The 27,144-nt window shown below is 37.4% G+C and overlaps 1 protein-coding gene across 3 annotated transcripts in view; it reads right to left on the minus strand.

Annotated features, from left to right (window-relative positions):
* ESRRG (estrogen related receptor gamma) overlaps positions 1-27,144 on the minus strand; it is a 129,457-nt gene that overhangs the window by 94,391 nt on the left and 7,922 nt on the right. For 2 of the 3 annotated variants that reach the window (XM_026088835.1, XM_026088836.1), the window contains exon 2: positions 21,832-21,948. The exons of the other annotated variant lie outside the window; for it this stretch is intronic. In XM_026088835.1, the coding sequence (XP_025944620.1) occupies positions 21,832-21,948 (117 nt within the window). The remainder of the gene's footprint in view (positions 1-21,831; positions 21,949-27,144) is intronic. 3 annotated transcript variants of the gene reach the window in all.

Below are 27,144 nucleotides of genomic sequence, written 5' to 3' on the forward strand. Positions count from 1 at the left end.
TGAACAAACGCTGTACCAGCACAGACATTCTTGGGAAATGAGAGAAGGCAAGGGGGAATATTAGAATGAAGAGAGTTCTGTCTCACATACTCATTTTTGTAACATACAGATTAAGGGAAAATGCTAGTTGCATAGACGTACTTTATTTAGAAGATACTTATTTTTAAAAGCACTTGGAGAGCTTTCCTGCACAGCTTTTGGCTCATGTGGAGATCCTGTCCCAATATGCCCTCTGGAGGTTTTGGGTGTCTGGTCAACACAGGGAACAAGAAAGAGGGAAGCACAGATTTAAGAAAATCATAATCTTTGTGGACTGCAATCCATGGCCTCATGATGATGCATCAGCTCAAACAAGCTGAGGCAGAACAGCTTTATAGTTTTAGGAAGGTTGATGTTTACCAGCCATGAACCTTTCTGAGAAAATGGATATTCATTCTATATGTAATGTTCTGATTTTAATTCAATATGTGTGTGAACATTTGGCAGAAATTAAAAAAAAATCACCTGTTGATGGACAAAACTAACACTTGGAAAAGAAGGGAAGGGATGGGAAGGGAAGGGACGGGACATTGCAAAGCAAAAAGTTTGGGCTCCTAGTCTCCCAAAGTAAGTGCATGACTGCAAATGTTAACACCTGGTATTTTTACAGCAACAGCAAATCCCAAACTATTCCACAAATCAAACACGTCTTGCAAAAAGAGAGTAACTATGAGGAGAAATCCAGCAGTTTTTGATAGCTCATAACAATGTTGTACAGTAGTTAAGGACAGGAAGTAATAGGAATACTCTACACCATCAAAATTAGAATTTCATATGAATCCTCTCCTGACACAGAAAAAACTTAAGACTGGACTGCCATATTATACCAAAGGGTGGGGTTGGGGGTTCTTTTTTGGTGGGGGGAGGGAGGGTTAGAGGGTAGAAAGCTTGGCAACGTATGAGCTACGGAAGAGCAACACAGATGAAAGCTATCCATGAAACACAGCAGAAAACCTTGTAACAGCAGTAAGTTCTACTCTCAGAAAAGAAAATGCCATTTCCTTATTTATTCTGCAGGAAGCCTATCTGTTGTAATTTAAAGAACACACCTTCAGATATACCAAAATATGCAGAAAGTACTGTGGAACTGGACAACTTTTAAATTCATTTATCAAAGTTCCTACAATTCTGTGTTCAAAGGAGGCAAAGCAATCAATATTAAACAAATAAAGTTCACCTGCATCTATCTAAAGCATTTTATTAAATACAAAGCTGAGGGTGAAATACTGCAGTAAGTTAATGCCTGAGGCTTTCATCTCTGGAGACCTGTGTTCAAAGCCTTGCTCAGAAAACAAAGAACCACATTTACAGATGTCAGCAATCCAAATTTGATAGCTGGTTCCCTGAAATACTGACCATATCTTTCCTTATGTTTGCAAAATATCATATATACCTCTAGAAATAATCACTAAGAGCAATCTTTCCCATATGTATTTCCATCACACAATCACTTCACATTGGCATAACTGGCAGCCTCTTTTCATAAGATCTAGAACAGAATAGGCAGGCTTTAGGTCGTGCCTCAGGTACATTGGCAGGGCTATTTTTACAGACTGGCTTAACTTTGCTGTTAGAGCCTTTGCTGCCATCTTCATCAATCTACTTGCTGATATAACTGCCATCAACATCATATCATCTGCACATCTGTTAAGGGGATATTCATGTAAGGATTATTTGTACGAAAAAGGCTGAGGTTTTACATCCCAAATCGCTATATTCATAATAATTCAGTTTACTCACAGAATAATGAGTAACAACTTCAGGAAAATAACAACTACACATAGACATGGGCTGCTGGCAAAACTAGCTTCTAACTGCTTAAGACTTAAGGGATTCCCAGCTGATAAAACACCTGAAGGAAAGCCTTAATTATATGCAAATATCCATGCAGCGTTTGGGTTTTTCATACACTGCACATGATTTTAAAAATATTATCCTTGTAGATATGTTTACTCAGAAGACACTCGACTAGCCTCATCTTCCTTTTCACTTTATTTCTTCTCCCTCTTCCTTCTAAATATTCAAAGACAAAAGAAAGTCTAAAACTGGAGTTTGCATCTCTTTATATTAAGCCTGAATGTTTCAGTACAATTTTCAGTTTGACTTTGCTATAGATGGATACATAGATAGGTATAAAAAAGTCATTAATTAAAAATTTGGCAAGTTAGGTTAACACTAATACATTGTTTTCTGTAGGAATTATAATTTAGGAATGTAGCAGAACAAGAATAAAAAAAAAATGAACCACTGCTACCTGCACTCATTTTCACATTACTCACCAAACCAAACCAGAACAGGAAAAAAACACCTTAAGCCCCACTGGATTTTTACGTATTTTTATAGAACTTTATCTAAATGCAGTGCTGACTTTTTCATGTTTCTAGAAACATTTTTTCCTTTCATAACAGCACTCAGATTGAGAACCAGACTGGAAGTGATCAGCATAATAAGAAATGTTCTTCCTATTACCTCTAAAGGGCTTTCAAGTTCTATTTTGAAGGTTCAAGAGAATCAAAACAAATGACAATAATTTCAGGATGTTCTTATGAATTTCTTTAGCCTTCTTTCATCCACCTGATTCCCAATTTTACAATTCCCTTCTCTGTCTTATTATTTCTTCTTGCTTCCCCATAGGAAAGATTCCTTTATTTGGGGGAAGAAAAGAAAATTCCCTCTATCCAAGAGAGATGTCTCTTCCCCAAAATTTCTCATCATCATCTTTTCCAGAGCAGAGATAAGAAACAGGAAACCGAGACTTTATTCTGAACTTTATCACAAATCTTCTATGCTAAATTTGGTCTATTAATTTCTTCATCCTCACTTTGTCAATTACAGAAAAACAGAGAACACCAAAGGAGGAGGACTATAACTTTAATCCATTCATGTTTGTAAAGCTAATTGATTTTCTAGAACTAAACACTACAAAAATACTATCACTACATTTTTCTGCTGTTTTGTCCAAGTTCTCCCACTTTGAAACTCAATTCTGTTTCTTAAAATATCAGACTTAACTCAGTTTTTACACTTCTATTCTGCTCCATCTAGTGGATTATTGATTTTTGCAATGACTGCTGTAACCATAGTATTCTAATATACCATGCTGGGTTAGCTATTAGGGCAAGGGACCATGTTCAAATGATTATTTTTTTGGCTTTAGATGAAACAAATTAAGTCACATTCCTGGGTACCTGGATAAGACTATAGGATTCTGGCAGCATGTTCATGCAACATAAATGGAAAAATGGTGTCATTTAATTATATCATTGAAATGAGACTAAGTAAGGGACAGGCCTTTATAATAAGGGACAGGTGGCAAAATTTCTCCTGGTGCTTGCACAATTTACTAGGTCAATCCTGGGGAAAAAGAATATTCYGTGCCTGCACTGTTTTGCTAAAACATTAATATCCTCCAGGCTTCATAGCCTAGATTTCAGAAAGTTTTCTTCTTGCACTTGGTGATGGACAAAATTAAGTTACATGCTTGGTAAGTTGCTTCATTTGCAGGGTGTGGATATCTTTATTCATCCAACGTCCCTTCAGTACATATATAGGCTTTTTTCTGTGCAGCACTGGGTTTATAATATTCTCTTTAAAGACTGCTCTTCAGGACTTCTGTTAACTTTTCACAGGGATGTTTAAGGTAATGAGAGTTTGACTGATGAGAGGAAAAAAACAGATAATTAGTCCACTCTCATGTGTAGCTTATTTCAAATCAATGTGGCTTTTCATGGTAAGAATATTATCTTTGTCTTCTTTTCAAAAGCAAATATAAAAATACTTAGTCAACAAAACCCCCTCAATCAATGAATCAATAACAGCTGTTCATACAAGGAATCATAGGAGCCAATGATTCAAAGACAATGCTATTTACTTGTCTAGTGGGCTAGGTGTAGGATTTGTTCTGTGAAGCAATTTACAACATAATAAGGAAATATTAATTTACTCTCCCAAACCACATAAAGTTACTATGTTATGCTTGGTTTTAACTATGAATCTAGCTTGGAAAGTACGAAAAAAGAGCCTATAATCATAAAAAATACAAGTCAATTCAAATATTAAACCCAGAATACATATCCTACTTTCCAGAGTTTTCTTAATAATTGTGGGGTTTTAAAATAATTATATAATTTTATAATATGTATAATAAATATATATTATTATTATTTGTTTGTAGTTATGATTTTTTTAACATGATAAGCAGCTCCAGCAGTTAGTTACAACAGGATGAGGTAAGAGTAACTCCAGACTGATTTGCTTTTCAGGATTTTATTACAGTGTGCAGCTATATTGAACTTTCTATCAAAGAATCTTGAAGTATTCCATAAATATTAATTTAATAAGCTTCACAACATGCTGGTGAGATAGCTCAATATTCTTTTACCTATTATATTTTTGTTGGAGGCACACAAGGTAGAAGTGACTTGTTCTAGTCAATGTTCTAGGATAAAAATTGGTCTTGACTCCAATCCTCTGCTCTAACCACTAGAATTATTCTCTCCACGAAAATCTGGGTGCCCTGAGATCAACAGCAACTTTGCCACTGGCTTCGGTGGAACTATAATTTCATGAAAAGAAAGACAAAGCATCTTCCTTAGTAATTTGCAACTGAAGACTACTTTTTATGTTCAACATCCTGTAAAAGTATTAGTTAATACATCTTCAGGAAGTTTCTTTTTGGAAACAGATGACTGACTTCATTAGAGAAGCAGTAAATGTTTTTTAAAGAGTTTAAAAATGCATATAAGTGACCTAATATATTACAATAGCTCTGGCAATATGACAATATAGTGCTTTCATGTGTACCGGTGTAATTCACGAGAGTCACAGATCTGACTTTACAAATAGGGTTGCAGACTTAATTTTCAGCAGTGACTTCCACTTTTACATTTAAAATTTTGCAATCACCATAGTTGTGAGAACAGTGATAGGCATTAAGCTAATTTATTGTGCTTTAAAATAAGGTATTCAAATAAGCATCAATTAAGGCTGCAAATGTTTGGGCCCACAAAACTACAAGTAAAATTATTTTTTACTTGCAAAGGTCTCAGCACAAGATGATAGGCAAAGTCTTTTCAGGTCAGCCTCACACCAAATTATTTAGTGACTATATTAAAAAAGTTCAGACTGTGTTAAATGCATATATCTGAGATTCTTTTTCCATTTCAATATCTCACTTTAGACTTAACAACAAAATCCAACAACAGGATGCAGGTATATATCTGCAAGGTACCATAATGCCTAGCTTCTAGGCATCTGCCCCATGGAATGGGATCTGGAACCCTAACTGAGGGAACCAGGCTCCCCGGTGCAGAGCATGGGGGAAGTTAAGCATCGCAGGGCTGAATATAAACCAGTCAACGTGCACACACTGCTGCCTCATAAACCTAGTTCGTATGGAGAACATACATGGAACTTTCAGACATACCCCTCCAGGCTTCCTGGAAATGCCTCGTTCGGCTCAGGATTCCTGGCCTCCTTCTTACTCCTGCGGGTCACTGTGCCCTTTCTCCAACCAACTTGGATTTCTTCTTTTATAAAATACAGTAACACCAATTCCTGTATGTTTAGAGCACTCACATAGATTTAAACCCCTCTTCTGTCTGAAGCATTGAAAAGGCATCCTAATTCCTGAGACAATGCTATCTCTGTACCAGCCATGGAGGGGCCACTGGACGAAACAGAAACCATCCTGGATGCTGGGACCCCATCTCTCTGCCCCCATGTCCTGGTTGCCTGCCCTAAGCCTTAGGCCACTGAGGTGTAGCAGTCAGATCACCAATAGGTTACAGAAGAAAACAACTACTGATGCTATTTTGTATCTGGTCTGTTGTGGTGTGAAAGTGTCATCTGACAATGCCTGCCAGACTGAACTCTCGGAGGACACCAAGAAACATTTTTGGTTCCAGATCCCACGTAGAGTTAAACAGAAGATAAGTAGTAAGGTGTTCAGACCTGTCAAAAGACAGAGAGTTCTGTGTATGCACAGGTGTATGTCATTGCAAATGGCTACAGAAATTTTAAGGCTACAAGAGAAACTTCAGAGGCACAAAACTTTTAGCACTTTTGTATGTCAGAAAATTCCAAAGGTAGATAGATGAGCAGGATTTTCCAGGAGCGCCACTCTGGATTAAAGCAAATAAATTCTACCTAACTCCCAGTTTTTGTAGCTTTGGTGGGATCTAGCATCATTTCATATTGGATTATTGTTCAATACCCCAAATTCCCCACTGCTGATCAAATGCAATCTCAGGTTATTATTTATCATTCCAGGTTAATACTAAAAAAAACAACCATTTTTAAGTTACAAGAAAAGAGAAAAGACTGAGTACTCACAACCTGAATCTGCAAATACTTACTACTGGGAATAATGTTTGCTGCTTTACTAATTCCAATGCAACTAGAGTGAATATCATATCCCATAAGAAGTGTTGGCAGGACTGAGTCCTGAAATTGTAAGCTCCTGAGGCACAGACCTGTCTATAAAACTCTTGGACATCTAAGGTGCTATAAGAATAATAAAGCATTCAGCTTTACGCAATCTTCAGCTAAAAATCAGTCAATCCGTCTTCTCTACCCTCCCTCCTCCACAGAGTTACCACAGAAATTTTGTTTTGTTAGGTAATATATATTTTTAATGCCAAATTTCAATGGGAACCATTTTTATGGTCTACTAATAAACCCTTGAAAACAGGGATTTATAATGGAAACAGTGATGGACCCTTAACTACAGTGTATGCAACTATAATAAAAAGAATTAATGTAGTCAATTTGTACTACTGTTCTCAGAACAAAAAAAAACCCTATTTCAACAGCAATCCTTTCAACAGCTGATTGGCAAGCCTGTCCATTTCTAGTCTGCAGTGTTGTCAGTTGTCTTCAACATGATAATGAGCCTGTCACCATATTCAAATAGCCCTGTGACAGCATGTTTTGTGAGCATGACGTCCACTGCAAAGGGTCTGTCAAAAAGCACCTTTCAGAAAATGAAGAGAGAATGCTTTTCTGATGATAAATCTAATTTCTTCATAGATAAAAGAGTGAGATTTTTCAGCTGATTTTTTCAGTGTTGTGTTGCATTTGTCTTCAAATAATCCTGGGTTCTGATGCATAAAATTTTAAAGTTATCTGTAAAGACAAAGTGAGAAATAATAATCTTTTCTGAGTTCACTGGAAGCTTTGCCCAGAACTGTGGTACTGCTGGCTTTCCATCAAATTAAAAACAGAGGGGGAGGGAACAGCATGGGACGTTAGCTTGTTACCAGAAGCAAGTAAGGCTCAGAGTAAAGATCTCAAAGTCTACACATTTCATTCGTTAGGGTCTTCACTCTTTTCCAAAGAGCCTATTAAAAAATCTTCCTTGCTCTGTGTGGTCCTAGTTAAGTTTGACCAGATGGCGTGCAATCCTATGCCTTTCAGAATGAGTGGGGAAAACATGGATGCGTGCAGAGCTCTCAAGTACTGGTATGATTCATGACTGTTGTACAGACTGTAGTGCAACACATTCCACATTCAGCTGCCACCAGCATTACTGGTCAACTGTGGAAATTTTCACTGAATTTTCTGAGCTTCAGTGTATTTTGCTACTTCAGACTTCCAGAACTGGGTAACCTCAGTGTAAGAAGGTGATGGGCGCAAACCCATAGAGAGCTTGTTCGCATGCATCATTCATTAATATCAACAGGAAATATACAGATGCATTGAAATAGAGCACTTTTTTTCACTCCGTATTGGCAAATGTTGACCTTAATCTGACTTATCTTCTAGCAATCTTTTAATCGGTATGAATTTCTGAGTAACAGATTGAACAATCTACATCTAAAGGAAAGTGTTATAAAAAGAAAAAGAAAAATCAAACCCAACAGGCAATAAAGCACTCTCTCTTTCAGTCTTTGAGTGAGAAGAGGGTAGCAATGGCCAGACTTTAAAGTCTTAGGCTGAATGAAGTTGAGATAGAAGGTTCTAGTTCTGCCCATGCCACTATTACCACTTGTCATTTTCACAAAAAACCTCTTATTCTCTTTGTCTTAGGTTAACTACTGTAAAATGGGGATATCAGTACCTACATCACATGAGTGCTCTAAAATGTGAAACAACTAGTCTCTGAAAAATTTGTTGAAAAGCTCATGAAGCATTTGGTACAAAAAATGCACGTTGCACAAGCTTAACATGTTCTTCAAAGGTATACGATAATTTTGTTTCCTTAAAAATCTGCAAAAATAGTGATCCTACAACGCTAAGGATATAGCAGATACTACAGATGTGGATTTACTCTGCTACCTACTAACAAGTATTGAAACCAAATATTTAATATCTGCTACTAGTACTACATAGTGTTCTTCAGGCAAGTAAGAACATGAGGTTGATGGTCATATAAAGCTATAATCTGAGGGCTGTATCTGCAAGAGTTTGATGCAACTTGGTTAGGGACAGACAGATACTACAGGTGTGAAAGTGGGACTCACCTTCAGCTCCTTCAAAGCGTGCCTTTGAAAGGATTTGGATTGCTTTTGTCTTACAACCTCCATTGTTTTCTGTTTACACACACATATAATATTTATTTATTTATTTTGTCCATAATTTGTGATTAAAATTGTGTGTCAATAAGGAATTGGATTAATTCAGGTCTAATAAGTTGAAGCAAGACAGTTTTACTGTGAGGTGATTTTTTGTTGTTAATAAGGGGTGAATTTCATTTAGAGGAGCTGTATTTTAAGTTAGGTATCCTGCAACATGGTATTCTGCACCTGATAACATAACCCAATATACCTGTAAATAAATTGCAAAGGTAGGATTTTTAAACACTGAAGTGAAGGCAACTGAGTATTACACAGCTTCAGACAGAGCACAAACGGACAATCAACATTAAACATGACTGATTTTTAAATTCTTCATTGCTCAGCTGGAGGGAAGTATTACAAGGCCAAAAAACAGAGCTGTGGACAGCTGGCTTTGTGCAGTACCAGTTCTTTGCCTCAATTTTCAAGCCATTCATTTCTTTGGGGGGGGGGGGGCAGGGAAAGAAAGGGAAAAGCAAGAAGAAAAAAAAAAAAAGGAAATCTAAACGAGGCCATACAAACACACAAAGCAAGCCTGGGTCTCCAGGACTTTCATTGTCTCAGGGAGTTGTCACCACCCTGATCCCTCATTAAAGCTGAAGAGAGGCTGGAACGGCATTAAAATGAATGCAAACCATTTGCCGCAATCTTCTGCTCACACCATCTCCAAATGAAGGCAGGCATTGCATAATCCAGGCAGCTAGAGCTCCTGACAGGTGGATGATTTATGCTCATAGTCAGAAGAATCGGAGAGCCTGCAGAGGACACAGCGTGAGCAAGGTGGTGGCGAGACAGATGCTCTCAGTGGGCTTGCAGAGGCTGGCAGGCTCCAGCTAGCTCAGGTGCAACCTGAACACTTTAGTACTGAACTCATATTGCCTAGATTCCAGCACAGCAAGATACCATTTACAATATTATGTACAGTAGATATACTATCAAACCTATCTGTGTGCTATTTATTTCTCTGTTTGTGTATACACACACACACACATAAATATATATACACATATTTTCTATTTGCAGTTAAAGTTACTGTGTTTATATTCTTTTTACATGTGCATATGCTCTGTTGAAAAATAAAGGGCAGATTAGGACATATTCTGCATCGTTACAGCCGTGCAGCATAAGTGAAAMCACCAGAGTTGAACAGATGTAAGTGGGGGAAGAATTTGGCTCTAGCATTCAGAGAACAGGGACAGTCTGGGATACTAAAAGTCCTTCAGTATTTTAAGAGTATTTGAAGGCTAGGAAAGAAAACAACAAGAGAAAAGATGAAAACATCCACAGATCCAATGTGCCAGAGTATTCTAGTCACTTACGTTAAGCATCCTCAAAGTACAGGAAAGTTTACAATCACATTGTCCTGCAGAAAATGCATTAGCAAAACACCAAAAAAATGGCACTTGTGTCATCTGCTTTTTTCATCTTTCAATGGAATGAGTTCTGTGTTATTCAGGAGTGTCTAAAAAACCTATCCAGAAGTGTAAGGTTATTTCCAACCGTGTAATTCAGCTTCCTATTCAAAAAGGAAGCATGTGTAATAGATGTGAGGGTTTGAACTTTCATTCTTGTTCTGTAAGCAAGAGCCTGGTCTCTTTAAAAAACAATCAGAACCACACACCCAAATGAATGAACACACACACACACACAGACACACACACACAAATGTAAGACTTTATAGCTGTTTGAACTGCATAACTTTTTGTTCATTTGCTTAATTTAAAAGGTGAAGCCTCTAGAAGTTATTCCACCTTAAGCATCTCAACAGAATGAAACAATTCACCTGCCTCACAGCAGAACTGCCACGGTTTCCAATCAAACCTGTGATTTAATTAAGTATGTAATTTTCAGGAGCATTCAAAGAGTTAAAGCTTTCAAATGTGTGCACTGCAGGTTATCTGGGTTGAATCTGGGACTTTGCTGACTCTCAACTCCTTTCCACTTTAACAGATGGGGTCAAAGGTGGAACTGCAGATGAGAATTAAAGACACATACATCCCTTTAATCAGATAACACATTCAAAGACTTGCAAATTCCCAAGAAGCCACTTTACAGGCACGCGTCGTGGGCCATTCCATAAAGGGGGGGAGGGAAGTGTGGAGAGGGGGGAAGAGGACTTATTTCAGCTGACCAGCATTAAAAAAGGCAGGAAATTAGAGAAAACTAATGGGAACAAAATGGGGCAGATTGCTAGCATTCAGAATGCCTTCTCATTGCACAAATCTCCCTAGAGAGGAACTCCAGTGTTTGAAGCCTTCATGCTCTGCATCCAAATGCTTTTCCTAACTTCATTAAGCAGCCGTGTTTAAGAATACTTCATAACAAGTATTTTAATTAGAGATGAGCTGCTACTGAAGTATCTTGCCAATGTGGATATCTTCAGCAATACCAGGATGCTCAGGAGGAAATAGTCATTCAGCCTGTGAGTAGCGCTCACACAATAGTACAGGTCAGCAATCAAGAACCTCAAGAAATTAATGATTCTCTCTCCCACCTGGCCAGGCAAATACTGCCTAGAGGATGTGCACTTGCAGCAACTATTTTTTCAGCAGCATTCTTCTGTTACTACTGTGGTATGAAGAGGAAAAAGAATACAAAACCATGAAAATGAGAGATGAACAGAGAAGGAAGAAGAAACGTAAGTCATCTTAACTAGTCTGGATTTGTGCTCTGATTACTGGATTCCTTTGCACCTGACACAAGATCAAGCAATGGCACATATGGCCTGCTCTGCAAGAGGAGCAGCATCAGCAAAGACTACACCTGTATACATCAGGCTCAGAGGTGTTCCACTCCTGTTTGTCTGGAATACCATCAGAGATTTATATTTTGGGGTGATGCTGAGGGGATCTGTTGAAAAAAAGCAGCCTATTCAGTCCCTTGGTAATAAAACCATTACACTGACAGCTTCCCTTCTTAGCCTGTTCCTTCGCCTGAGGTATAAATCAGAGAGTAGATAAATGATCTTAGAAACTTTCCTGGTACATCTTTGAGCAAGAACTCACAAAAGCAATACATTTAAACTGTTTTTTAATAGTTTTACATTTTTACAATACAGATTCATTTTCCTATTTCAATATTTAGCACATTTTCATCTGTCTTGAACTTGGAAGCTTAAGTGCTTTAATTAAAAGTTTGACAGAGAAACTGGCAAGTGACTTCTGAACCTAAAAGCCAGTTCAGAGCAAGACCACCTCTGAACATTCAATAATCCATAGACAGGTACCCTCACTCTGGATCCAAAGTGTATTTCTGCCACCTCTTATGTCATCTGACTTTAACAGATTCCACAAACTATATCCAGAGACACTGTAGTTCTGGTGACTTTGGAAAAATATGTTCTTCTCTTCACATTTCAGTCTGATAATCCTTGATATCAGTCACACAATGAAATGTAAGGTGCCTGTTTCTTAAGCTTTCACAGAATTACACAAAATATGAAAATGAAGTAGTACCTCATTACGGTAGTATTAGTACAATGGTCACCATTGTAAACCCAATCTGATAGACTGTCATTAAAAGCAACATGTGGCTATAAAATTGTTTAACACGATATAAGACTCATTTCTTGATTGACTCAGAGCAGAATGCAAGACCTACCCCATCTGAAAAGTCTTTCCTCAGTAACGTTGCCATAGTCAGTCATCCACAGGATTGAAAAGGAATATTAGAAGAGACAAAGGGCAATGGTGATGTGATAAATAATTTTGACCTAGTTGATGATTAGGAGTTAGTATTAAGAACAGCGCTGCTGTATGGACTACTTTTTGGCTAGAAACAGAAAAGGAAGGAGAAAAAAGATAAGGATGATGTCTTTGTATTATTTCTTGATTTCTACTACATGCTATTCAGCATGCTAAAAGTGTACCAACATTTTCTCTTATTAGTCAAGCAGTGACTGGTGTTATTGTCAAGTAGGTGGTGTTTTGCAGTGCACCAACAATTCTGCCTCTGAGGGCACAGGCAAGAGTTAAGCTGATTATAGAATTCTATCATGTGGACTTCCTTTTAGAAGGTATATCAATTTTTTAAAGTTAACTATTTTAATAATTAACTGTTTTAATGTGTATTGAAATAGGATCCTATGGAAACAATTTGTGTTGGTTTTGGATCTGTTGCACTAAAATCTGCCATGGTATATCAAATTGATATCTGAGCTTTTACCTGATGACCTGAGAACTAAAACTAGAGGCCTGTGAAAAATAGTAACTTTGTTGGAACAATAAAGGACAAATAGAAAAATATTGATAATATTCAGTAAGTGAATATATTTAATACTGCTTATGTTTGAGTTTCTCTAGAATCATGAATCTAACAACAGATTTTGGGGGCTTAAAATAAAGCTATGCTTTATTTTATATAAAGATAAATAGCTATAATAAGTCACTATTATGCAAAGGAAACAGACCCCAAGATGGATCCTGATAGCATCTACTTTTCTGTCATATAAATACCCACTCACCAAAAAAAAAAAAAAAAAAAGTTGGTTAGATGAAATCTAGTACTAGAACAGCTAGTAAGTGTGGCAAAATTTAACATGATGGCATTTCACTGTTGAAGAAAACATTTCAGACTGTTGACTTTCAACCACAAAACACATGATACAAACTGCAAATGAAATAATATTCCAGCCTCGCATTGTGACCTAGTGAGTGCAAGTGACCAACAGTGCACGCTGGTGAAAACACCTCCAGCTGAACAAAGGACAACGATTGACCAGACAAGGTGTTGTGGCTTAGTTATGTTAATGTCCCAATAAACCATGCTATTGGAACAGTTTTTGTAGGACTGCAGAGATTAAGAAGTGTGAAACATTTAAGGGATAGCACCGTATGAGGTCACAGGCAATAATTACAGATTGTAATTTTAGCGCTTCTCAACAATTACACTGCTTTGACTGAGTGAAGAGGCCAAGAGAGCTCCTGAACCTCCAGCCTTATTGATACAAATCCACCCCAAGCAGCAAAGTCTGCCTGTGCATCTGCCACACGGGTTCTGTTTAGCAGCACTTAACGTCATTTCAGCACTTCACCCTTTATCATCCTACCATACATCCTGTTTTTTCTACCTGGATTTTACCCAGTGAAAAGCTTATTGAGTAAATGTGAAGGCTGCCCAAGTAAGAGCTAAAAGTCAAACACAAAAAGGGTTTGGTTGCAAAGTGGGATTTTAGGGATATGCATACGTATCACTGCTAAATGGTTCAGTACCTTCTACATGGAATGCTTAACCTACTCACCTCATGCAGGGGATGTACAAATATCTGAACAGCAGAAACAGAGAAGAATGAAGAATAAAAATAACATTAATGGCACACTTTACCAAATGACCCCTATTTATTATAGAGCAGGACCCCAAATATAAGAATTTAAGCACTTCACAATAAATGGCAGTGCCATATTGATGTATGTGTTTATGGGTGGCAGAAACCAAGAACGAAAGGCAGCTATTTGTCTGGGGGCTCATGGGAAAAGATACCATATCATGCACAGTCCTACATCCTTCAGACTTGTCTCTACCTTCACCTATCACTTATACTGCTGTCACTGTACTTTCAGTGCATAAGCAAATATTCACAGGGGCTAAATCCATTGAATATATTTTTTTTAATGGAATAATAATTTCAGGAAATTAGAAAAATGCTGCTTCCTTATTTTAGGTTCAAAAGAAGAAATATGACAAATGGGGATGCTCAGTTAACGACCTCAGATTGGCTTAATAACATTTTTCAATCATAAAATGATTAGTTTTCAATGATAGGCCAATTTAAGTAGATTTGTGAACCTACAGAAACTATTCCTTCTAATTCTGAGGAAGCAATAGGTAAGATATACACATGAAGAAAAATACAGTAGATTTTAATTCTACTCAAAATCTCTCCAATTCAGCATCTTTAATAAGAAAACAAAACAACGAAGTAACCATAGGCCAAGTGCATTGCTGACCAGACTGAGCGTGACCCTGCAAACCGCTGTAGTCATTGGGATTCTCACCAGTGGCTGCCATGAGGGTAGAATCACGCCTAACGTCTAATTTCAGTGAAGCTGCAGATGACAACAGCAACAGTTTTGACCCCAGACCTACAGAAGCTAACCCTCAGAAATGTACAGCCACAAATCTGTGGAACGGCAAGGAATGTAAATAGTTCTCAAACACAGGCATATAAACTATAGTGGTTTCTCTACATCCATCGTATACTCCCTTTTTGACAGAAGTGGAGTATTTGTTTTAAGGATCAACTGGAAAACAAAAGTTGTATCCAATAAGAGAGAAATTTGGTTCTAAAGAATTAGTCCAGTGAATTGCTGGGACTTGTTCATTTAATTTCCAATTAAATTATTGGGGCCTAAAATGCTCAGAGTCAGAACATAAACCAGACTGGCACAGCGCTGCAACACCAGCACTGCGAGAACTTTTCAGGAGGTTGACAGCTGGTCTTAACTGTCGGTACTGTTGTACAATTTCTAAACCCCAAAAGAATAGCCACATTTCCAATATTTGCTTATTCTTGACTGTTCTTTTCTGTGGATGAAGAAAAATGCTTGTTGCTGGAGTTCACTATCAACACTAACCTGCAGTTGCCTAGTTTGTCCTTCCCCGTCAGTTATAGAGAGCGACTAGTCATGAGCCATGTTTTAGGGCAGACAAATTGGGCTGTCAGTTTTAATGTCTGAACTGGGCTATCAGGCCACATTTTGGTTAGGAGGAAAGAGGCCTACTTACAAACACCACCAACAGTTAAGAGATTAGTTTCTATTGCTTCCAAGGAGATTTAACAGGTTCCAGCACATATTAAACTAAGAACAGGCTGAATGAAAGAAAAAAGGAAAATAAAAGGAGGAAAGGAAGTAAAAAAGGGGGAGGAAGGAAAAAGGAAAAGAAAAGAAGCACTTCAATAAGATATCTGCAATAGAAACCAAACTCCCTTATAGCACATAGAAACACAGCACAGAGTTGATACTCAGAAGAGACTTGAACAGAAGATGCACTGTGTTATCTCTTGATGTTATAACACAGGAGCTTTGTTTAATATCCTGCATTAATGAAGGAGCTCCTTAAGTGTAATATTACAACAGAGAGCATAAGAAATATCGCTGAGGTCAACGCAGTTCTATTAACTGTCATCCTGTACAGAAATATCTTCTTTGAATACCATTAATGCTTTCTCCTTCCCTTTGTTCTAATTTCTGAAGGCAGTAGAAACTAAAACTTCCTCCACAATAATTTCTGCTTTCTTCTTGGCAGACTAATGGTATTAGACTTGTGAGAGAAATTTACCTTGGCAATGTCTTGTGTACAGGTCTTTTCAAAGGAGATGTTGTTAGGAGGAATCCTAATAAGCAGGCTTTTTTGCTAGCCTCAAAACACAGATGATAGCACATTTTTGCTTATAAAGAGGACTGCTTAGTTTTATTTATTATTTTTAGAAGGAATGCATTAATCTGTTCCTGTGCATATCATGAATCTCTTCACATAAGAGTAAACTCAAACTGTCTATTATCCTTGCTACATTGGATTCATTTTCACAGATTGTCAAGACCTGAAAGGATCAATATGATAATTTAATCTGATCTGCTGTTTAACACAAGGCAGAGATGTTCATAGAATAATTTTTTGAATAATAAACTCAATAATTTATACTCGAAAATACACATATTTCTCTAAAAAAGGTCTTATACCTGAATTAATGAAATCTCTCAAAGTTTGAAGCAAAAGTATTTTAGAGAACCCCAAGTTTACCAGCTGCAAAAGCTAACATATGTTAAGAAAAAGTTTAACTAATGGGTAGCAGTCTTCTGATTCAAAACAGTGCTGTGACCTGAACTGACCGTCTAGAAAACTCAAGCATTTTAAAAACTCCCAGTAATTGCTTTTATTGGGGTCAGGATTGAAGGAAAAATCTTAAAGAATTTCTTTACACACAAGACAGATTCTGACTACTGCCATAACACTGTCCTACGGACACTGAAATCTACGTTAAGAAACTGTATAAAACCTTAGGAAAAAAACAAGCAAACTAATGAATGAGCAATGTTAAGAGCCACTCGGGGAGGAGTGTGAGCACAACAGATCAACTGTACTACTGGGATGGAAAGAAGATTCTTTGGGAAGGGTTACACTGAAGTCAGCACTGCCGGATGACAAGCTTGGAGACAGAGTTTCTATTTGTTTTCAGAGGCTGATTGGCTGCTAATGTAGCAGCATCAGTAAAGATGAACAGACAGGAAAAGGTATATTGCTGCTTTACACCACATAGCTTGCTAAACCTGCCACATGAATGGCAATCTGATGTAGCTCCACTAGCTTCGATTTATACTAGGTGAGGATCTGGCCTTCCTTTTTTGACAGATAAACCAATCAAGCTAACATTCTGTCATCCTCTCTAGTGTAACTGGGTACAAAGTAGATGGTGATAATTTGTAATGGCCATCCATTCATAAGGAAAATACAAACATAATTTTGTGACGGACAACAAGCTTTCTGCCATCTCATTATGGTAAGTTTTATTTTTCAAAGTAAACTTAAATTTGTTTCCTTACATATCAGTCACCCGGGAACCACACTTTCTGAAACAACAAGCAAGGCAAATCAGCCACCACAAACAATCTGTAAAAAAATTCTGAAAAAAAAACAGGAATTAAAGAGAAGAAATATAAAGAAGGTGCTTTGGTATTAACAGTCATATAAGGAACTAGCACTGTTCAGAACTATAACAGCTAAGATGAGATATAATTCTTCACATCGTCTATGGCTGTGTTAGTGCCAYCTAATAGGTTCCCCTCTTAACCATGATTCTTAACCTTGCAACAATATAGGGGCAAATAAAACTGAGGCTGCAGCTCTGTCTCCATGGAGACAACTGAGTAATGTGGAATAACTACTTGAAAAAATAGTTGTATGAACGGTGCATCTGAAAAAAATAATTTTATTTTGAAATAATTACTCCAGTAGGTTACACATAGCCATTCGGAACAAGTTCTGTGGTGTGATAATTTTGGAATAATATCTTCTGTCACAAAGATATGCTAGTAAGTACGGACGCCAGTGCCTCAGACAGTATTAAAAGGCATACAGAACTACTGGAGGACTAAAAGTACAATTCAACCAGACCTACTAGCAATTAGAAAAAAAAAGGTCAGAAATCTGCCCAGGAGTTTCCCTGTCAACTTATGCAGTTTTACATCCCATTTTCTTTTTTTAAAAGGAAAACAAAACCAAGTCCCCTTTCTCTCTCCAACAAGCTGTCTGAAAGGGAAATTAGCTAAAACACCCAGTCCTGCACATGAACATAGATTTAGTTCAACCAGCTAAAGCAAACTAATCACTGGCTTCTGAAGTGTTTGAAAGACTGAGCTTAAAAGACTGATTATAAAATAAAAGAACTGAAAACCAGAGGCTGTTTTAAAGCACAAATATACACACCTTTTAAAAAAGACAGGCATAACGTTTTTTTTGTCTTTTTTCCCCCCTTTTAGTAATTGTAATGTTATTTACAGAAACCATGAGAGATACATTTTACATATTTTTCCCCAGGAACCTTTATGTTGTTTCATCTGTTGTCATGAATCTGAGAGAACCACAAAACATAAGCAAATTCAAAGAAACTGTATTTCAGGAAAAGAACCAATTGTGATCTTTGAAGATCTAACTTTTCCTAATACTGAAACACAGAATTAAAAACTGAAAAATGTAAAATTTCTAAACATCTCTAAGTAAAGTGTCTTCTGTTAACAACCGTTACCTAGAAAAGTAAATGAACACATGAAACCCTTATAATTGTCATGTACTTAAAAGCTCCTTAGCCTCTACTTAATGGTTCAGAATGACGCATAACATATGCCAAAAAACCTCCACGAACCTTCCCAAACAGGTCAGAGCTCTCATGAGAACTAAATACGTCCACCTAGACTACTGTTTTCAAGTAATGGTGGATGGGCTAAGAAGGGTTCCTCTGAATGTGCCTGCAGAAACTCTCTGGCGCTACCCAATAGGAGACGCAGGCAGGAGCCTCGACTCGAAACCCGCGCCAGCCCAGCACAACATGGCGTTGCTTTGCCCTGCCTCCCCTTGCTGCTGGCCCACCACGCCTAAATCGTTAAGACTCTTGATCTATGCATTGCTTGCTGTACCACACCGACATCCTTGAGAATACATGCACAAACCCCCACCCCACCAGTCCTTAACGTAACCAAAAAGCCAAACTCTCCCACTGCTTGACCCCCAAGACTTGGCCCCAAAATTCCAGCATTAGCCCTTTCACACAAACACAGGATCCTGGGTGAAAACTGTCGTCTAGTACAAGTTGTCTTCCCCCAAGAAACGATTCAACATGCAGCTCTCATAACAGAGGCTCTAAGTTTGGTGGTTTTCACACCTTGCCATAAAAGCTAAAATAAGACCGAGGAACTTTTCCCAAGTACTTTATACTACGATCCACAAAATGGCAATGTAATAAAGTCTTTCAAAATGTGAAAGGAAGCACAAAGGCTGATAATTATGTCAATTATGACTACATTAAAAACTGCTAGGGAAAATTTCTGGAAGACAGCTCCCCACCAACAGGGTAAGATTTCTGGAGAAAATATGCACTGGTAGTTGTGCAGAAGCTCTTGTAAGGAATACGATGCTCATCTCAAAGCTGCTTAAACTTGATTTTATTTCAGGTCTGCAACAAAATTTTTTTTGTAAATAGATTTAGGCTGTCAATTTCAAGGCATGCTGTGCCATCAGCATGTAGAGACTGCTGTGACAAACGTGGAGGCTGTAGCAGCAAATTTTATTATAAACTGGTAATTGAATTGAACAGGTTTACATTTGAATAGATTTACTGCAGCATGATCTCTGACATGCTGCATGGGACTGAAATCCTTGTCTATAATAAAGATGTGGTTACAGTTGGCTGAAATAATTCCTGCTGTAAGTCCATACTAATCAATAAATTTATACCACACCAATTTACACATGGAAGAAAAAAGTATATCATTGTTCTTCACATTTTGTGCATAAAGGGCATCATCATATGCAAAGCAAAAAAACTCATCTTCAGACTTCCCATAGGTAAAAAAAAACGCCTGTCTCCAAAAATACCCTCCCACTCTCTCTATTACAAATACAGCTCTACAAGTATACTATGAACCAGTATGGTTTCCAAAGTTAAAGTGGCCACTAAAGGAGGCAAGAAAACAAAACTCCCTTGCAGGCCCTTAGAAGTTGTCCTTTCAGGTTGCAGATAAGTAATACCTGAAAAGAAGATAAGCTAGCCCTCTCACAGATATACAGATTCAGGAATTAAAAATAGCTAGAAATATCAGTGTGTTTTGACAGAAAAACTCACACAAGGAGAGTGGAGGAACTATGATCTGCAAATGAATTGAGCCAACAAAGGAACCTAGATTTTGGCAGTGTATTTGATGTCCCTTGGAAGGAATTCATTATTTTGTTATTGTAGAACTTTCAGAAAAAATGTATGTAGATTTGGAGCAAACTATTTAAGTAATTCTGATCAAGAAAACTCTGTTGTGGGACTGATTTGCATCCACAGACAATGATTATTCATGCAAAAAATCCGATTCACGATATGCATCTGAATTGTGTGCAGGATTACTATGATTCTGCATGCAATTTTGGTAACAGATAATTACTCATTTGTAGAAGAGTCACTTAATTTCCTCAATCAGTTCCAGAAGCTGCACACAAACTAGATTTACAAATATGTATATTAATGGATGGGCAATTGTGCCCCCAAAATTTAAAAGAAAAGGTCTAAATCAGTCCACCTGTACATGTTATTGGAAGCACCGTTCCATTTCCAACAAGTTGTTCAATATATCTGTATATTAGGTTACTAGTGATATGAGGTCTTAACTTATCAAAAAAGACGTTAAGCACAGTGTGTTTCAAAAGGTGCCATACTCAGACATTCCTTTCATTCTACAGTTTATCTAAGCATTCCTTTTAAACCTTTAAATAACTATTTTTAGTTGTTAACTATATTAGGATTTTTGCAAGTAAGGAACCCTCCCATCACCACTGGAAGAAAGGGTCAAATCCTGCCGTTCTTGCTGAGGCAAAATCCCATTGAATTTGACAGGAGTTTTGATCAAGTAAGACTAGGGACAGCAGGATTTGGCTCACAGGATCATAGCGTCTGCCAAAGTAGTTGCACAGAACAAGGTTTATTTTTAGTAAGTATAATCCAATAAGAATATGTCTGTAGGTGCATGATACGCCTAATTTGTCCATCATCTCTCCATTGGTCTATGTTCTTGGATTTTACCTTGATAGCTATATACTTAAATCTGCTTTAAATTATAATCAAACAATTTGCAAAAATCAGCTATCTATTAAAGCTGAATTTTTAAGCAGTGACAAAACAAAATTGCATGGGACTATTTCAGAGTGATTGCTTAACACAAAGTATTATCCACAGGAGGTGATATTTAGAAAACATTACATTTCATTTTAAAAGGTTATCTTGTTCAGAATTCATAACATGCATTTTATCCATAAAACTGGATAAAATACATACATCTAAAAGTACATTTTTGCATATACATTAACAGCAATAAAAGTGCATGACAGGCAACCGAGATTTAAGGAAAGACTTCTTTCTGTAGCACAGATGAATCAGGTTCCAGGTGAGATAGTACTGTTTCTTGGAAACATGTTCTTATATTTTTCTGTGATTCAAGACCTTTTACACATAGTTGATGAATTAAAACACCCAGCATATACTTACAGTGAGGGGTCGGAGTTCTTACATGCTTAAAAAAAAAAGAGGGTCAGATTCTCCTGTCCTATATGCCAATATTTCTCTAGTGTAGTTGCAATAACTTCAGTGGACATACTCAAGAGTTATTACTTTTTTAAGTCAGAAAATGGATGAAGAATAGAAGAAAGACACCTTGGAAAATTCATAATGTAAAAACGTTAAGGAAAATGAGAGAATTTTATCTGACGATTATTCTGTAAGTTACCAACTGAAGGAGACTGAATGCTGGAGCACATTTTGCTGGGGCACATTCTATATGGGAGGAAATATTCCAGAGAAGATGAGCTCTAACCAGATACCTCGACTCTTCAGCTGACACTTAGACTGTCCGGAAGTGCAAGCATACATGAGGATTGCCTTTACAATAACTGTTCAGAACGCTCACCGATCTCTCTTCTTTCCTGATTGCCTTAAAATTGCTACATGTGTTTGCAGAGAGATATGTATTGACTTGATCAGTCTTACCTTCTTTCAGCATGCCAACTTTTAAACACTTCATGAAGCGGCAAGCTTGGCAAGACTTGCGTCTGCGCTTTGTGATTTCACATTCATTTGTTGCTGGGCAGCTGTATTCTATGTTACCTGGAATAGAATGCAAAGAAAAAAGAGGTATTCAGGATCACTAACTAACCAATACAATCAATATACAAAGTACTCATACAGTTGCTGTTATGTTTAATTTTGGAACATACAAACAGCATACAATGCTATAGAAAGGATATGCCCTTAAAGTAAAAACAAACAGTCAGCCAAATTAAAGAAAAATATTTTTCACTTTTTTTTTTTTTAATTTAGAAAGCTATGTGTAAAAACTACAAGTATGTAATCAATGCAGGTCTGCAGCTGGCTCCATACATGGCCCCAAGCAAAAGCCTTCATGTTGATTATTCCTGTCGGGAGGAAGAGGAAATTTTGTCATTCATTGTCTGCACCAAGCCACATGGCTTAGGCTCCTAACTGAAATAGTCGTCTTTTCCTTTTTTCACCAATTTCATCAGCCTTTCTTTGGATGGAATACGAAAAGGTGACCATCTTGCTTCATTGCATAATCAACAGAAAACAGTGCTATGGAGCTTCTTCCTCCAGAACAGTAGGCACAGCGTATCCAAATGCATTAACTGCATTTTTATTACCACACCTTGCACATCCTACAACTCCCGAGTCAGATCTGCTGGCCAGGGCATCTCCCCTTCTGTCTGCACTGAACACAGAGTCCGTGTACTGAGGGGCACCAGAAATAGGATCATCCTTAGCAAGTTGTCAGAAGGATAAAAACTGTGGGAGATGCTTGCCTGTGTCTCTCCCAATCCTTCTTAAGGCCTAGAACAAGCCAGATCCTTAAATGTGAGCACTCCAGGGCAGAGTAGCATCTCCATGTTTTTGTTTTTACTTAGTACATATAATTTGTTCCTCAAAATAAGAAAAAAACTGAAAAACAATGGGAAAAAATATGAATAATTTTCTTTACATGTTTAATATGACATCTTTTGAAATCCAAGCCCAAAAGAGAGAATGGTCTGTCCTCTTTTGCTCTAGTACCACAGAATTTTTCATAAAAAGCTTAGCTCAGCTTATTCATCTGTCTAGCCATGCATCCTATTGCCCATGACTACATTCAGTATGACAGACTTTGCAGTAGTCAGAAGTTTTATAAGGAAACTGACTTTTAAATAAAGTATCTTCCCCATCAGCCTGTCACATCTTGCTTTAAAGGTATTTCGTTACTTTCTAACCCTTTCCCCCTGTGATTAAGTGCATTAGTATCTTAATGAAAATGCATTCTGTTTATTGCCCTCTTGGGAAGCAAGAGGTCATCGCACCAAATGCATAAATTGTCATCAGAGACAGTCCGAGCATAATTGCAATTTTGCTGCTCCATGTTTGCTGCACTCAGGGTCCATCAAAGTCCCCTGAAACATGTGCAGGTTCTAATAATTAGCATAGAGTCTGCCTGGGACCACAGCATTGATGAAATATTTCAGAGTTAATCACACTTTGTAAACACTGATTTATATTGACTACCTTTCTCCAGACTGATGTCTCCTCATTAAATATCACATTAGTGGATTGCAGGATTGCACAAAGACTCAAATGCTCAGCAACTGCTAATTCAACAGGAAGTAATACTTAAACCACTTATATCTATTGAAAATTAGTTAAGTATTTATGATAAAGGAGGTCTGCATGGTGCAGTGTATGTTCTGCCAATAAAACCAACATACTTTGCGCAACCTTTTCAGGCCTTTGTAGGCTTTATTCCTTTTAAGCATTGTTGCATGACTGAATTAGCAATGCTGGCAAGTAAAAGGGATCTTGGCATGTCTGAATGCTAATAGTTCTTGTTGACAAAACTTACAACTTCAGTTTAGTCATCCTCTTCTCCTTTCCTTATCCCCTGAGAAAAAAAGCCATTTAAGAAATTGGGGGATGTGCCTGGTAGGAGAGTTCCTACATAGACCTTCTTTCTGATACATATTAATGAGGTTGGGAATTAATACTTTTAGAGCAATGGCTAGGAAAGGATGGAAAGGACAAGCTTAAACGAAGTTTCATATTATCTTCTCATACTGTAGCAAGGCTTTCTCAGTGAGGCACAACCAGTACACAAGGAGGCCTTCAAAACCTTTCACATGTTTTAACTAACTAACTTCATCATGCCACAGCAATATAGGTATCACCATCCGCATTTTTTAAAAAAACAAATTAGGAACCAGAAGAGTGAAATGCTTTGCAAAAGGTTAAAGATGATCTTGATCAAAAATAAGATTTGAGCTTAGGACACAGAACTTCAAGTGGCAAAGCTCTGTATTCAACCAAGTAGAGCACTAACATTACAGCCGGAACCCTTGTGCAAAGGCACAGATGACAAAGGTACAAATGCTGACACCAAAGAGCGGTATTCAAAACCATAAACACATAAGGAAGGTTGCTTATTTTCTTGAGCAGCCTGTTTAACCCATATCTTGAAATTTCAATTTTGCTCAAAACCCTGTGAAACATGGCAACGGTCTGGAGGACATTATATGTGCAGCCAACTATTTTCTCCAAATGATTGTCACCTAAAGAACTTTTAAATGGGCTATTGTTCTAGTCACTTAGATCCCAGTAATTTAGCTTACATGGAGAATATTTTCTTAGCATGTTAACCTGCTTTACTTTAATGAATTATATTTTACAGCAGAAGTCGGGCTTTTTTTTTTTTTTTTGATTTTTTGCCTCCATTTCACACACACATGCAGAATTTTATCAAATGCCCACATGGATAGACTTCTCCATGCTTCTGTTAGTGAGCTTTTCCTGAAAAACCTCTCTGAATTTTGTAGTGGGCATGTAAATGAATGTATATCACACTAAAAATGTGCTGTACCTAGCATTCAGAATGTTTGTGGATCTATTTTGGTACCAACTTAAATTTTCTGCACCTTATAGGTTATAAAAGCTTTCATAATTTCTTATTTGCTTCTACATCTTAAAAATAAAGAAGCAGAAATCCTTTTAGAAGGTCTAGGTATCTACACAGATTGATAGTTACACTATGTATGTGTAAGATTCTGAGTTCCACGTTGTATTTCAAGGAGAAGGATTTAAAAGGAAGCTCTGCCATTTACTTGTTTACTGCATGGTTCTAAAGGCTGAAATTGAGCAACTAGTAAGAGGATAACTTGAGTTTTCCCAGTCCTGTCAGCAGTTGGAGAGGTTGCTCTGTTACACAATGAACAAAATCAACATGGCAGCTCTTGAGTCTTTAAACTGGACTGACAAGAATGACAGAGCAGTTTATAATATCTCCTGGCTGGTTTTCAGGAAGGACTGGGCTCTGATTACTTATTTCAGAGTCTTTTGTACAATTAGTTTGCAGGCAATATAATTTTCTCACTTACTGCTTAATAGAATCTTGCAGCTAGCTGGCTGATAGAATAACAGCGCATATGTAAAACTCCTGCCTGAAGTGCCAGGGGATAATTTGTATATGCCTTTCAGTGGTGTAATGGACTTTTACAGTTTGGCAGTTAAAGGTCTGAGTAATGTAAATTAGTATGACGTTTGAAAATAAAAATATATGTTAAATCTTCACTCCCCACACATTGCCCTGTGCTATAATAATGCAATAGGATTTATGCCAGCCTGAGTCTCTTTTCTTTCCTCATACACTGAGGAAAGTTTATATTAAAACATCTGCCTTTTTTCCGCTAATTGGTTAAACTTTATTAAGTAGGCTGAAAGATGAAAAAAATCTCTCTAACACATATGGCCTATCAAGAGCAATTTACTCACTAAATACAACAAAGCCATCCATTTGATCTATCAAATGCAAGACAGCAAGTGAACTGCAAAAACTTACAGTGTATATGTTGTCCTTCTGCTTTTAGATGCTTTGAACTGTAAAGCTCAGGGATAATGGGCCAAGTTAGCATTTTTTTCATTTCACAGATGAGGTTTGGAGGTTACCTGAGTGACAGGTGAGGTCACAATAAAATTTTAATGATACAGTGACACATTTGGGGTGTTTACAAGCCAGACAACTGACTGGACTTAGCTGAGATTCTTGGGACCATTTTGGCCATTGCTTGCATGGAAATGATAGCAACATGGGTCAATAATTTTGGACCCTCAAAGTAACAGAAGACCAGGAGTTAAAACCATGAAAGGAAAAGGCCACTGAAAGCACAGGGGCTTATGCACAAGCATCCTATCACACATGAAGTTATTGTCATAAACAGTTAAAACTTCAGAACCTTACAGATACCACGAGAGTGAAGCGGCTCTAGAAACTGTCTCCAATCTGTGGGACAGGCTGAAACAAGAGTCTCTTCTAGAAATACTGACAAGAACAGTAACTGCAGACAGCAATGCTGAGCAGAAGTTTTATTCCCCTTTTCACACTGTGGCATTTGATATTATAAGACAAAGGAGGTAAAAGGATTGCTATGGGCTGTTGGATATGTATATGTTCAGAAAATCTTTGGACAAGTAAAAGAGAAGACGATGACTGAAATACTTGGTGAAAATCTGTTTAGGAGTAGCCATGCACTACTTAGAAGAGCAGAAGGAATGCTAAAGATATCAGTGGTGAAATTTTTACTGTGTGGGAAAGCAGGTCCAGAAGTAAAAAAGAGAGGAGAATTAATTATTTCAGGTAATGATTCCATGCCACAACCAGCTCATGAAACTGTATTCCTCTATTTATGTTCATTAATGCCCTGTTTCTCTCCCAAACTTTACCATTGAATTTCTGTAATCTGATACCTCTTTTAAAAAATTTGTTGTATTTAAAAAGCAAATTTTCCCTCTATTCTTAGTAGAGGCTCCTGTATCACTGGATTTAAGTCTTTCTGCAATAACATTTACCCTGGATACCATCTTAAAGCCCTATTTTCCTGGGATCATGGAACCAAAGGAATAGACCTGCTTTTCTGTGAACTTTGTCATATGGGAGACGAATCTGGAAAACAAGAGGTAGCTATAATTACAGCATAACAAGGTAGGCCATCTGGGAATAGAGAATAAGCCTTAGAAAGAAAGACAGGAGAATGTAAGTCAACACAGAGAGCAAAAAACATTATGTTAGGTGATGCCATAACAGATAATCCAACTAGTACAGAATAGAATACTTACAAAGAAATTGAGGAAAAGCAGGTGCTGTTGGAGGTAAAGAGTAATAGGCTAATTTAGGAAAAGGTGGCTAGAGAAACAACCCCAGATGGATTAAAAAATGTATTTGATGTTTTTAGGCCTTAGCAAAACTGAACTGAGGAAAGTAAAAATTCTCTCTCAGGT

This window comes from Apteryx rowi, unplaced genomic scaffold (genome assembly GCF_003343035.1).
Source record: "Apteryx rowi isolate R43461 unplaced genomic scaffold, aptRow1 scaffold_79, whole genome shotgun sequence".
NCBI classification, from domain to species: domain Eukaryota; kingdom Metazoa; phylum Chordata; class Aves; order Apterygiformes; family Apterygidae; genus Apteryx; species Apteryx rowi.